The sequence below is a fragment of the Arachis ipaensis genome, chromosome B2 (assembly GCF_059453495.1).
Source record: "Arachis ipaensis isolate K30076 ecotype BB chromosome B2, ASM5945349v1, whole genome shotgun sequence".
Classification (NCBI taxonomy): Eukaryota; Viridiplantae; Streptophyta; class Magnoliopsida; order Fabales; family Fabaceae; genus Arachis; species Arachis ipaensis.
Window position 1 is genome coordinate 95,169,975 of NC_142437.1, and position 14,710 is coordinate 95,184,684.

Below are 14,710 nucleotides of genomic sequence, written 5' to 3' on the forward strand. Positions count from 1 at the left end.
CTAAACAAGTCCACTCGGCAAAACAACATCAACTTTACAAAAGACATCAAAATCTAACATGTCACGAACAAAAACAAAAGCAAGATACCCCTAACCAAACAAAGCAAAACCCAAGCGCCCTTATGGACTCGCTATCAAGAATACTAGAATGTCGATATTAAAAAAACCAATATCATAATACCAAAAATACATAACAAAAAAAAAAAAAAACCAATATCATCAAGAAGACTCCATATCAACGGACGCTAATAAAAATTAAAATCATCTTGTTCAACTCAATTCTTATATTAAGATTCTAATTTCTAACTCTATGTCGCTCTCTTCCTTCTTTAGGTTCTAGTGATTAAACTTGCATCCTCCATACTCCATAGGTCATAGCATTACTCCCATCATCCCATGTCCAATCCAGATTCTGCCTAATGTAATCCAAAACAGCCTCATCTTCTAGACTTATCATCTTCACTTTCACGAGGAACCCCTTCCTCTATATCTGCCTCGCATTCCGTCTTTTTAGTTATTTTCTTCTCTAATCTCCTGTTTTGCTCTTCTTATTTCTTGTGCATCCACTTCTGATATACAATTATTTTGTTACTCAATATACAATTTATATTCACATTTATATAATTTATCGATATAATCACCAATATTTATTTTTAAAAATGTCTGATTAAAATATGATTGTGGTACGAAGTTTGAAAATTTGGAATGTCATTATTCATATGCAAACTTTGTAGAGCATTATTATACTGATGTTAAGAAAACCAAAAAATTGATCAAATCCTAATCTTTCAAAAACTTCCATTTGGTGTAAGTATGATATAAACTAACAATATTAATCATCGCTACTTGGTACTTAATTATTATGAAATCATCACAAAAACTTCTAGGTCCAATTGTTAAATTTATTATGAATAAGTTTTGGGCTATAAATAAATAAAGAATAATATTTTAGTTTCATTTTAACATAATCATTTCATACTTACTGTAGTCTATATATTTACAAAATATTTGCTTGATATACCAGTACAATTATCAGGTTTTTTTTTAGTTGTAAAATAACAGAAGTAACCAAAATTACACGAGTTTAATTTCAAGTAGGAAGCAAGGTATTGAAAACAATACAATTTATTACTAGCGAACTACAGGTGTGCCACCAGTACTAAGCAACACCAAAGTCATATATCTTGAAAAAGATTTTCATTACTTTAATTGAAACAATCTTACTAGTAATCTCTCTTTTCCTACCACGTCCGGTATGCAAAGAATAAATCATCTGACTACAACTATTTTCACAGCTCTCTTAACCAATGTTCATAACCAGTCTCCTCACTATCATATGAGAATTTACAGAAACAAACCTTCTGATGCTCGTTTGACTTGCATTCTTTTTTTGTTTCATAGAAGGAAAAAAAAGAAAAAAAAAAAAAAAGGAACAGTAGAAGAGATTGTACAAAAGATGATAAAGTATCATCACAGGAATACAAAAGTTAACTCTTCTTACTTGCATTCTTAGATGACATCTGGTGAGTGGTGTCTTGAGCGCTTCTTTTTATGATGATGCGATCTTCCGTCCCCATCCCACCGTGACCAACCTCTATTGATTTCATCACATTCATTTTCATGGTCTTTAATGTCTTCTCGATAGCCAGATCTTCTGTGTCTCTCTCTCCGTGACCAATCTCCATCAACTTCATCATGTTCACTATCATAGTCTTTGTTGTCTTCTCGATGGTTAAACCTCCTGTGTCTCGTGTTTTTCCTAGAGCTATCATGAGGTTCCAAGTCTCCTTGATCAAACAAATCTTTATTAGATTCAGCTTCACCGGTTCTATTGTCCCTACTGTGATGCCGTGAACTTTTCCTTCTACTGGTATGGTGCTCTGATTCGGACTCATAAATCCGATCCCTTCTATCTCTCTTCCCTTTCTTACAGTGTCGTCGTTCTTTTCCATGTTCTACTTCATCGTCCTTACCAGTTATAGCCAAATCTGTATCAAAATCCTCATCATGGCTTCTGCGACTGTCATCCTTGTCACTATGTAACGAGCTTTTTCTGTAATGTTTATGGTGACTTTCCCTATTTTCATCTTTTTCTAGCCATTCCCTACTGGATTCGGAAACCGGAGTTTTGTGCTTAATTTTATGATTCTCTTTTGAATTGGCATTCCATCCCTCATCGGGAGTTCTTTGCCTTCGTTCGTCTCCATGTTTTCTTCTGCTAGAATAACTTTTCAACTGATCCCTCTCCCTAGATCTTGATCTACTTGAGTGGTACCTGCAAAAGATTCTCATACTATAAGAATGAGTATAAATTAACATATAAAAAATATACATAAAACCTGGCATGAACAAAATATTTGCCTCATACATAAAATATGGTTCCAGTTTGCAAATTGAAAATTTGGACTCAAATCAACAAAATGCTATTCCAAGCCATATTTCCTCTAAATCAAATTTTATTAGACTAATGCTAACAATTAGTTACTTTCCCTCAAATATAAGACAGCCTTTGTTGCAGCACAAGAATGCAAGCCTGAGTGTAGCCTGCAAAATTCTTTGCACAGATTTGATAGGAAATTTTGGTTAATTTATCAGTTGGAATTTTTGAGGGGGAATTTTGGACCAATAGTTATCTCCAGCCCCTATGACAAAGGTCACAGTTCATGTTGTGAAATCAGCCACTGGCTCTTGTATAAAGTTAGGCTGTCTGTGTAATGTGACATGCTTGTGCACCACGCCACCCTCAATTGGAGCTTTTGCTCCATTTTTCAAATAATATAAGCAGGTCCAAATTCAAGCATATTGATAAAATGGTAGTAGCTAGTTGGTCCGTTAAAATTCACACCATTTATTGCCATAGAATGAGGAACAACAAAGTGAAAGCATACCTGAAAGAATCTGATCTTGACATCTCCCCGGTATTCTTTTGCAAACTCAAATTTTCTCGCTCCCCTAAAGCCTCATAATCATCAGAATAACCAAATAATGCTATCATCTTTTTCACCCAATATTTTGGGGGCGGTCTATCAGAATCAGCCCATTCATAGTCTCCACCAGGATTTCGGAAACAGTGTATAAAATTGCACGCTGTTCCATGAGAACAAGTCTGTTCACATGCAGCGGAAAAGAACAGCATCAACAAATTGACCTTCAACCCTTAAATTAATTTAAGGGATAAAAAAAATATTTAAAGTTTGAAGTTGAAACCAAGTCATCACATCGTTTCTACAAATGAACCACACGTGTTTTCAGTATCCAAAGCTATATGTAATATATACTAGGTGAACGAAATATAAATCACTGATAAATTGTATACCTTGTAACCTGACTTCATATACTCGCCACATATGGCAACCTTCCATCTTGTCAAACTAACAAAGTTACAACTTACCTGCAATAAGACACATCCAGTTTTTCATCAAACATCCTCAGGGTTTCCATGGATAGCAGGAGTTACGGCCTTAGTCCTTACAGCTGGTCAATACAATACTGGGAATTTCCCGGATATTGAACAAAGGAGAGGCAGAAGTCCCAAGACCCATGAATTTCTATCTTAATTGGATCTTTGTGAAATTCATATGCTCATACAAAATTCAAGATATTCATCAAGAATAAACAGGGAATGAATTACCTGTTTCCCAGCAAAGTAGCGCCCATTAACAGTGTTGTAAGCAAGCAGAGCAGAGTCCAAATGTTTATACTGAACGTAGACATTTCCTCGCAAGTGAAATGCACCATTTTTACACACCTGACAGAAATAAGGATAAATAAGCATTTGCATAAGTTGGAGAAAAAGGAAGATCAGGAAGGGATAAACCAACTCATGCCCCTGAAAATTCAAAAATTTTTAACGTGTTTCAAATTTGGTACCAAAATATGGTCTTCTAATTGCTCACAAGTAACAAGAATGAAAAATGTGATATCCCTGGTTGCCTTGAAGGAATTATTTCACTTACAAAATTGTTTGATACATATATAACCTCTTGCCCCCCCCCCCCCCAAAACACCCCGCGCGCCTCGAAAAACTCAATAAAACACACATTATGAAAAAACCCGGAAGACAAGGGATCATTGCGGGTAAAGTTCAAAGCAAGACCACAATAGTTATGTAAGGTTGTGTTTGGAACAAGAGATAGGGTGAAATAGGACATTGAGACAGACACTGAAGATAGAGACACTAGTGCCCTTCCTTCGGAGATGAGTGTATTTCAGGTCCAATGTGTCTCCATTTGTCTCTATCTCAATACAACCAAACATATTGCGTCTCTATTTGTCAAAACTTCATGCAGAAAACTTTTCAGTATATGAAAAGCATTACAAAAGAACCTTGAAGTTCACAATTTCTCCAAATTTCTGGAACTCCGTATGAACATCATCATAAAATTCTTCAAAACAGCGTTCAACCTCCTCATCCGTGTACTGAAAAATCGGTAAACAAGTCAAATAAGGATTTTAGATTCTGACAATGTAATAAATATACCAAGTACTAGAATATTAGCTTTCAATTATTTCTATACAAATGATAAAATATTAACTATAAGGCCTACATAACCAAAAACAGTGAAGATAATTCGATCCCAGTTTCAGCTATCTCAGCAGTGCAATAGGGATCAAAACAGAGCCAAAAGAAGTAGCAGATGCCAAATTCAGCACTTCTTGTTCGTGCATAAGGGATGAAAGTTCACTAGTTTGCAAGATTCTTAAGATGACAAGAAGATTCGTGGAGTAAGGATTGTATCGGCTAAAAGAATTATACGTATCAATTTTAAAAAGTTATACACTAGGATGCCTACAAAGAGCAGTTTTTATTATCTTTATCTAAGCATACTAGACTCACACAACTTGAATGAAAATAGAGTATAATAAAATAGTGGATTTTCCTATAACTAATAGGATCAATGAGTCTATAGCTAAGCAAGCAAGAACCAATGAAACACAGAAGCATAATGGAATATAAGTTTCGTATATGAAACAATACAGATTTTATCAACATAAATTCTGGCAATGCATAAAAATTTTCCTTTCCCCCACCCACACACACAAAGCAATGTACTTTCAAGAACCAACTAACTTCATCCCCATTTTTATGTCTGGCTGCAATAATCTCAAACCATTTGGTGATATCTGCAACATAGCTCCACAATCCATGGCTTGAATATTGCCCAACAACTATTTATGGTTAAGGATCAAGAGATTTTGGACATTGTGAAATTTAAAAGTATGAATTTTAACTGTACAATCTAATTAATGAATACATTCTAAAATGTGATATAGATATAAAATATTGATTGAAACATCATGAAGAAGAAAATCCTCCCACCTCAAAGAAAATATCAAATATTGAAACTTGAAAGTAGTTGCAAACATATGATGCCAATGGTAATAGAAAAAGGACTCAGATACTAAATAAACACATCTAAGAATAGGTATTAAAAGGAAAAAAAAGTCAAACACAACCAAAAGAAAATAGTTGATTAAGTTACTAACAAGGGAGGACGATCAATATTTCATAGATATCCCCAAGGATACAACAGCTAATATCGTTAATCTTGACCCACCATACCAAGACCAAAACCATGAGCCTCCACCGCAATGAATCTGATTATTATCAAGTTAAAGAACAAGAGAATATCTACAAGAAAAATAATTGAACTGAATAGACCATTGACATGGATGCTTTCATTTTTTATTGATAAATGAAACAGCTGTAGACAAAAGACGTAAAAGGCATATTTTGATATAAGATAGAAAACCGCTATTATATAATAAAGTAACTAATTGCAGAATAAAATTAAAAAAAAAAAAGGAAATTGTAATGAGCTCCTTTGAGGATACAGCGAAGGCACAAAAGCAGCATTAACAGACCTCAAGGCCTTCATCTTGCTCCCAAGCCAGGCCAGGACCATTGTACATGTTTTTCATCAGAAGGGTGCAGGATTTATCAGGGTAAAAGTGGACTCTGCTACAACGTTGACCAAATCGGCATGCTCCAGTTTTTAAATGAAAAGGGCAATGAGCTTTGTCCTGCCATGATAACCCAAAAAAACGAGATAAGCACATTGAGAATTAAGAAAGGAGAAAGAGCAAGATCAACATAAGATAAGAACTAAATAACCTGTTCTGTTCCGAAATTGGGTACTTGTTGAGCAACATTCTCCAGCACCTGCTGAGCGAATGTATTTGAGTGAGATTCTGGGGGTAAAGGATTTGAGGTAGGTCTATCAGCATCATCAGCATGCTGCAACAGCATGAGCAACAACAACAGTGTTAAATAAGGTTGAAAGAAATTCTTTGAACAACAGAAGGATGCAGCTATGATAATACCTGATTTTGTTTTGTTTCCTTATTTGAAACCCTAACCCTCACTTTGTTCCTCTTGAGGATAATCTCATTTCCTTGCCAGATAATCTCAGGAGGCCCTTCCTCCACATACTCCCATTGATCATCATCATTGTCACTACCATTATCATTGCGTGCCGACTGTGATTCTTCAAGAAGGTCTATCTGTTGCTGTTGTTGCTCCTGCTGCTGCTGGATCCTCTGCTGTAACTCCATCCAAGCCCTCTCTCTTTCCTCGAAAAGCTTCCTGTCACTCTCCATTCTCTCAGCCTCCTGCTGCTCCAGGAGTTGCATCCTCCTCTGCTCGTCGGGATCGTTGATGCGAGCCTCCTCCTCTTCCCGCTCCATAACTGCAATCTCCTTCCTGATTTGCTTCCGTTTCATTTTCTTTAATGCCTTCCGCTTCTCCTTCCGACTCATCTCCTTCTTTTCTTCTTCTTCTCCCTTATTCTCCTTTATCTTTGCCGCTTCAGTCAGAACTGACAAGTTTATAAACATGCTTAGCATGACAGGAATAATTTAGGTCAATAATCACAAGGATTCGTGTCATTGAGATTCGACAAGTTTTACGTTAGCTGTTGCAACTTGCAAGCCTAACCCACTCCTCTTTTATCCAAGTTTGGGACCAGCTATATAAAAATTTCGCAACAATCTCAACATAGACAACGTTATCAATAATGATAAGGATAAATAAACAACTAAACAAATTATATTGAAGGTGAAATACTCAGCCACAGAAAGGGTTTATGAACTTTATACACTTCTAGATTTAAATTCCACCCTTAAAAACTCATTCTGCAAAGGTGTCCAATTTAAAAGTTCATTTTATTAGATAATATCTATATGATTATAAATCTAGCTTTAGCTCAATCTGTGGCAGCTTACACTAGTGGTAACTATATGGTATGTACCTTTTTTAGTCAGAATTTAAAACTAAAATATTACACATAAAGGCACGCAGAATCCAACGAGTAAAATCGATATAGTCACAATGCAAATAACAATTATCACAAGTAGAAGTGATAGACTTGAAATTTATTCATTAAGCATTTGGGATATACTGAGCAAACAAGGCTTGAATTGAAGTAAAAGCAGCAGCAAGATAAAAATTAGTAATGCAAACTGTGAAAGTATAAACCCAAACAGACCTTCAGGGTTTGTCGCAGCAGATGTCAGAATCTCATTTGAAGCCATATATGTGTATTATGTCACGTTCAATTCATAGAGATTGTAGAAAACCTGCAATCCAGTTTCAACTTCAGCTTATCATCGATTTGTAGATTTTAGGGTATATTTCTTAATGAATGATACCATATTTTATATACAAATGTGGTGGTGTGATGTTGCGCAACTATTAGATAATCGCAATTATAATCAAGGTTCTGAGAACCGAACCGATCATCGAACCACTCTAGTCATTGGTTCACTGGTTTATTGATCCAACCGGTCCAACCGTAATTCAACCGGAAAAACCGTTTTAGAGTAAAATAATAACTAAATTATAAATATACATACTAAAATATAATTATAGTCTAATATAAATCTTAAAATATCTTCCAAATTTAAAACACTACATGAAATGTCATAAATCAAAACCATATGATCTTATCAAAATACAAACTCAAGTTTTTTTTTTAAACAATTCACAACCCTAATTCTCTATGATTTCTCTTGGAAAAATAAAATCCCATCCAAGAAGGAAACCATAACTGTAAGTAATTGAGAATATTTGTCAAACTCAGCACCAAGACATAGAACAACTATGCATATAGAACAGTACCAAACAATCCAATTCTCAATTCCATGAATCATAAACAAAAGGGTGTCTAAAATATCCATAGAATCAATCAAATTCAGCATTAAAAAAGATCAAAAACCAAATTTTGCAGTTAAACAGAATAAAGTAAAGATGGGATTTATACTCAAATTCTTCTTAATCTTAAACCATATCTCAGCACATACTTTGTGAGCAGCAACAAAATCATCTTTACAAGCACAACCCAATTCAATTGGAACACCAGACTCAGAACTATCACTCTCCAAACCTATGTGACAAATTCTACAATCCCTCTCCACTTTGTGATTAGTATTATTATTAATATTATTAATAATATTAACATTGCCAACTAATAAATGGATATTGAAGCTTTAAACTTTATTTAACAAGCTGTAACATGGCTCAAATAACAAATTAACCAATTTAATTAATAAACAACTCCAAACACAGCAAGTAAACTACTTCATACACTCCTCAAAAGCAGTCCCAAATCATTTGCAATAACAGTGAACTATGCTTCATAAACTACTCAAATTATCAAAATCAGAAACATGAAACGCACTATTTAGAATCTACAGAGGCATTTCAAGAAATGCATAATTGGCACAATTTATCAAGCATAGCAAAACTAAGTTCTCAAAGAAAAATTTTAATTGAACACAAAAACATAGCACAACAGTCAACAGAGCACAGCAGCGAAGAAGACACAAAACAGGCATACCCCACGTGCAACACTTAGTTTCAAAGGATTCAAGCCTGAAGACCCCATCATCTTCTGCAGATGAATTATCAGAATCATTAAAATGGAGTAATTCACAGTAAAAACAGCAAGATTCACAGATTACTTAACACTTATTCAACAATTATTCAACCCATAACAAGTTCACAAATTAACTAACAACAATTATTCAATAATTATTATTAAAAAAATACCTAGAAGCTAGAAGCCCTAGAACAGAGCAGAGCAGATCCTGAGCAAGAGGGGGACAAGGGCACGACCGAAGGGATGACAGGTGAAACAGAGATAGCGCCGGCGACGATGGAACAGAGCTGCGCGACGGAGGAAGGAGGCGAGCCCGGCGACGATGGAACAGAGCTGCGCGACGGTGCTTTCAAAGCTGAAACAGTAGCTGCACGATGGTGGAACAGAGCTGCACGATGACGGTGGCTTCGAAGCTCGTTTCGGCGACAGCGGCGGGAGATGGACGGAGGTGAGGGAGTGAGATCGATGACGGTGAGAGGAAGGAGGAGCTTGAGGGTGATGGGAGGGATGGGTTCGCGTTTAGCCGTTGTGTGGAGCTAAGGTTGCTGGGTTGCGCAAGGTTCTGAAAACCGGACCGGTCATCAAACCGCTTTAGTCACTGGTTCACTGGTTTATTGGTCTAACCGGTCCAACCGGTGGTTCAACCAAAAAAACCGTTTTAGAATAAAATAATAAATAAATTATAAAGGACCAAAGATGAGGGTACTCCAAGAACTCCTATTAGATGCAACAGCATTCAACATTATCACATATTCTCACACACACATACAAAGCCTTAACTCAGAGAACAACCACAGCAAGTGACTTGGAAAGAAAATGTAAACACCGAAACAATCACAAGCATACAGAACATGTGAATATTATTATAGCAAACATAATAATAAAATAGCTCTTCTAATGCGTCTTCGAAAATATCCCAAATCAAGAAAACTACATAATCTGATCCACTTGATTCAGAAAGTTACATATATTAGAAAAATTAAGAATCAACTAAAAGAAAAAGAAAAGGAAGGCCTGGTTGATTCGATTCAATTGCCTGAGATGAAGAATCAAACAGGGCTGAGAAGCTGAGAGTTTAAATGTTAAACCTCAATATTCAAGTAACATGACTCCATTATTGTTATTATTACACCCTTCTAATGTCACAAATTCAATATATATTATAGTCCGTTGACACTTGTGTATTCACAACTTGGCCTCATCATTCTGATTCATACCTTAAGTAGAAGAAAAAGTCCCAATAAGCTTTCATTACAATTTTATCCAGAGAGTTGGGGCTTTGGTTCGGAGTTCATGCCAATGATAATGACGAGAGGGATGAATCCGTGAATCAGTAACATAGGCAGTGCAAATTTTAACAAAGTTCACCACAATGATTAACAACAACAAAAAGCACGGAAAGAACACTCAGTAATATAGGCAGTGCAAATTTTAACAAAGCTCATCACAATGATTAACAACAACAAAAAGCACTGAAAGAACAGTGAATCAGTAACATGGGCAGTGCAAATTTAAAATTTGAAATTTAAAAGTTATCAATTTAAAATTTATCATCAAATACAATCGGTGAGCAAAGCCAATCAATCAAACACTGACTGAGCATTCTGTTCTGATTCTGTGACTGGGAAGCAACAAATTCAGCAACAAATGCAAGTAACAGCAACAAATTTAACAAATCCTAGTAAAGTCCCGAGTTACAGCAAAAAGGCAAATTTATTGATTACCAATTCAGCAACATGCAGAAATACAGGGAGAAGGAAAATCTGGAAAAGAGAGAACACTAAACCAAAACATTAACCAATAATCACACTAAACCTGCAACCAGCAATTACAAAACAGCAACAAACATTAGTACATTATAAAACATTCCAAAACAGTGATGACACTAAACCTGCATAGTAAATAATCTCAAAGACAATGATCACCAATATCCAGCAAATAAACAATAAATACACAACAACAATTTAGCAAATAAACAAGAACAAGACCTAAATAGAAAATCCAACAAATTAAGTCGCAGCAACCAAACAATTTGACAAATTAAAACAACAGCAGCCCAACAATTTAGCAAATCAACTTAACAAATTCAAGAACAGAAAATCACAACAAAACAAAAAAAATAAATAAAAGTAACAGAAGAAGTTCACAATAACAGTTAAAAAATTTACCAGAAGAACACTAATGCAAGTGGAATCATCATGCTAACATGTTTTCTGCAAAGATGCTATTTGTACAGCTAAAATTTCCTAATTACTATGATCCAATTATTCTAATTTCACATGCAATCAACTTACTAAGTTTCTAAAAGCTAGAAATTATAAAACCAACCAGAAATATGGTTAAAGCATTTCATCAAACATGTTGAGTGCGGTAAAATTAAAACGAAATAAGAGAATTCAAACCTTAATTTCAATGTGATAGAGAAGAGAACATAACTATTATAACTTTAATTTAGTCTATGAAAAAATCCAAACCACTACCAAATCAAATAATTACTTATTGTAATAGAAATCAGAAGTTGCAGAGTTTAAAGAAGAGTATTGTGTTGTGTGAGTGTATTGTCTGGTGGCGGGTTTAGGGGACTCACAGCGGGGACAAAAGAGAGCAGTTCGACGGCTGAGTGGAGCGCGCGGGTTGGTGGCAGAGTTTGAAGCAGAGCAACGTGGCTTCCAGACGAACGCGAACTCGAACGGTGAACAGCGAGTGAACGCGAACGGTGAACGCCGAGCGAACGCGAATGGCGAAGAACGCGAACGAAGACGCGAACGTGAACGGCAAACAAACGGCGACGGAAGCGCGGCTGAGCAGACAAAGACGACGGACGCCGAGCTCGAGGAAGCAACCGCAATCGGTGACAGCGAACAGGGGTTGAAGATTTGGAGCACGAGGGAAGCTAGATGACGGATGGCGAACTTTGAGTGCGACGGACGGCCGCAGTATGCCACTCCTTGTGGCGGTGGTGTGGGCTTACAGTACTTAGGGTTTGGGTGATTTCTCTGACTGAAAGAAAGAAAGGGAGAAAGGAGAAAGAAACGAATGAGCTTCCCTTTTTTGTGTAAACCGGCCGGGTTCCGGTTCGGCCCGATCGGCCGGCTCAACAGTTTTCACCGGTTTTACGATTTCCGGTTTTACATTCCTGACCGGACCGTTGGTATTGTCGGTTCGCGGTTAAACCGGTCCGACCGGCCAATCCGGTTCGATTTCCTGAACATTGGGGTTGTGTAATTGGCTAGGCATCCCAGCAAAACGACGACGTTTTGCAAAATTTAAAAAACCGGCCGGGTTCTAATTCGGTTCGGCTAACCGGTTTCCGGCCGGTTTGACGATCCAACGTCGGTTTTTCAAATCTTCGGTTTCAACGTCTGTCCGAACCGCTATTCCCTTCGATTCGCGGTTTGACCGGTTGGTTCGAACGACTTTCAGAACCTTGATTATAATCACATAAATTTTATTGTTCTGGATTATCCAAAATAATAATAATAATAATAATAATCTTGTTCTCAATTTAAATCTATCCAGAACCTTCATTACCTTAATGTGAAGAAAACCGCGAGAACGTACTCATTAACAAGATCCTCGTTTGGAGATGTGCAGCCTTGGCTGGCGAGATAAACCTTGTTCTTGGGATTGGGCACGGCGGCAGCGAGGTTGTGGATAGGTGGAGGTGTGGACGGAGCGTTGGAAGTGGTCGAAGGACGGCGGATGTGGTAGAGACAGAGATGCTATGGTGTTAGTGAGGTTGGGTGGTGTTAGAGGGTTTATTTAAGGAAATTGGGACACCAGCCAACAAAATAGGATCACCGGCGCCGCTGAGGAGGACCAAAACGACGATGGGAGTCTCAACGGCGGGGGAAATGGCGACGAAATCAAAAGAGAAGATGAGTCAATCCCAAGATCAGGTAGTGTTCAGAACGGCAGAGGATGAACTTGGCAACCTGACCCGATGTGAAATTCAAAACAGACGGATGAGATTGGCGACGAATAGCAAGTCGGCAGGGGCAAGTATGGGATTTGGGCGTAGGGAGGCCAGAGAAGAACGTTTAGAGGGACCGGCGGCGCTGTATGTGGCGGCGGAGATCTGGGCAGCGTAAGGGGAGGGATGGATGTTGTTTGAATGCTTGTATTTGGGGATTGTTGTGTGTGGGTCGGGTTTTTATGCGGATTGGTTTTCTGGCCCAAAGCCATGTCCAAAATATTAAGATAGTGTTTGCTTTATGTCTTTATGGAGATAGAAATACAAAGACATAGACATTAAAAAGTAAAAACATAGACAAAAATTATTAGTATATAATTATATATGTATTATATTTGATAAAATATTGAATAAGACATAATAAAATATAAAAAAATTTATATTTTATAAAAATTAATAAAAAAATAAAAAATTGATAAAGAATAAAAGTTTAAAAAATTGATAAAAAATAAAAGTGTAAAAATTAATTGTATAAAAATTAATAAAGGATAAAAATGTAAAAAATTGTGTCCAATTAATTGTGTTTCTGTATCTTAATATTTTAAAAAAAATACTAAATACATGTATTCTGTGTACATTTATGTACTAATATATCCATAAAAAATTTGTGTTTTAATAAACACACAATGAACATATACTAATGTATCTATGTCTCTGTGTTTGTGTCTTTGAAACTAAATGTTACCTAAGGAATCGACCACAAATTAGACCGGAGAATGTATTGAACAAGTAAACTGAAGAACATTACACCAATTTTAGATTTTATGGTGGTTAATTACTAGGTTGTTTAAATAAATATCAGAAATTTAAATTTCGTCTTGTGTATATAACAATTTTTTTCTTCTAAAATTAGGAATAAAACTTGAATTCGATACCTCTCTAGGTGAAAAGGGAAGACTTTATAGCTCGTTGGCATATATAACAATTTATTAACCAATGACAAATTATTAAATGAAATAAGATCTGTTGCGAATTGGAATACGGTAAAAAAAATGGAAAAACATTCAACAACTTTTTCCGTTTAAATCTCCCTTTACCTTTTCTTTGTTATAACTAGGAAATGACCCGTGCGTTGCACGGACATAAATCAAAGAACCACATATAATAACCTCGAATCATATTCGAATATGAATTATCTAACATTAAACGAAATAATCTACACCACATCCCATGATAATTACATACTGCATCGATACCATGAAAGAAACAAAATCACAAAAAATCACCTCAAAACATTTTTGAAAACCTCCCTAAATATAACATTTATAATACTGATTTTATATCTGCAAGAAAAATTAGTTTCACTTAGTTGAACTGATAGACAATTGCTTAGTATAATTCAAATTCCTAAATCTTTGGCCATAAGCTTTGATTCTACTGTTTATGTTCAAATATGAACCCTTCAAACATAATTTAAATTTTAAATAATACAAATCAAGTATTTAATTATTCCCTTTTGTGACTACCTTCCATATAAACCTAATTAAAAATAAAAAACTACAAAATATCAAAACAATCACCAACATAATCTCCAATCAGGTTATTATATTTTCTAGTACATTTATAAAATAAACGTTACATTTTATATAATTATTCAGTGTCCAATTTATTACTCTGTTCTATGTAGAAATGGTTGGTACAAAAATACCATCATGATAATAATAATTCATAGTTGTACCTATATTACCAAAATGTCTATATGGTTAGATACAGAGAGAACCACCAACCAATACTTAAGAATTGAGCTTTCTGTATAAAGGAAAAAAACTTGGAACAAAAATCATTTACTTAAAAATAAAAAAAGCCTTTTCATCAGAACATATAATCCCTTCAAAATAATGATTACTTAGTTCACTTA

The 14,710-nt window shown here is 35.7% G+C and overlaps 1 protein-coding gene across 7 annotated transcripts; it reads right to left on the reverse strand.

Annotated features, from left to right (window-relative positions):
• Positions 1-1,182: 1,182 nt before the first annotated feature.
• LOC107625516 (Zinc finger C-x8-C-x5-C-x3-H type family protein) lies at positions 1,183-13,065 on the reverse strand. 7 transcript variants are annotated; one of them, XM_088503546.1, is made up of 11 exons: positions 12,411-12,974; positions 9,050-9,441; positions 7,488-7,578; positions 6,325-6,818; positions 6,116-6,238; positions 5,866-6,024; positions 4,327-4,419; positions 3,632-3,748; positions 3,317-3,391; positions 2,889-3,106; positions 1,183-2,275 (listed from the first exon to the last, which is right to left on the reverse strand). In XM_088503546.1, the coding sequence occupies exons 3-11, from the start codon at positions 7,531-7,533 to the stop codon at positions 1,510-1,512; spliced, it is 2,091 nt and encodes a 696-aa protein (XP_088359672.1). In that variant the 5' UTR covers positions 7,534-7,578; positions 9,050-9,441; positions 12,411-12,974; the 3' UTR covers positions 1,183-1,509. The 7 variants fall into 7 exon arrangements, with proteins under 7 accessions (XP_088359672.1, XP_088359670.1, XP_088359674.1 ...); XM_088503544.1 differs by having other exon boundaries at positions 9,050-9,498; positions 12,411-12,959; XM_088503548.1 differs by lacking the exon at positions 9,050-9,441 and adding an exon at positions 8,838-8,891 and having other exon boundaries at positions 12,411-12,474.
• Between the last annotated feature and the right edge of the window lie 1,645 nt (positions 13,066-14,710).

What these genes read in the sequence shown, in the direction of transcription:
- LOC107625516 (XM_016328163.3), bottom strand. Translation starts at nt 7,533, where the DNA reads ATGGCTTCAAATGAGATTCTGACATCTGCTGCGACAAACCCTGAAG. An exon ending in GCTACTTTGCTGGGAAACAG is followed by an intron (nt 3,392 to 3,631) that starts GTAATTCATTCC and finishes GTCTTATTGCAG; the next exon opens with GTAAGTTGTAACTTTGTTAG. An exon ending in ATATGAAGTCAGGTTACAAG is followed by an intron (nt 3,107 to 3,316) that starts GTATACAATTTA and finishes GCATGTGAACAG; the next exon opens with ACTTGTTCTCATGGAACAGC.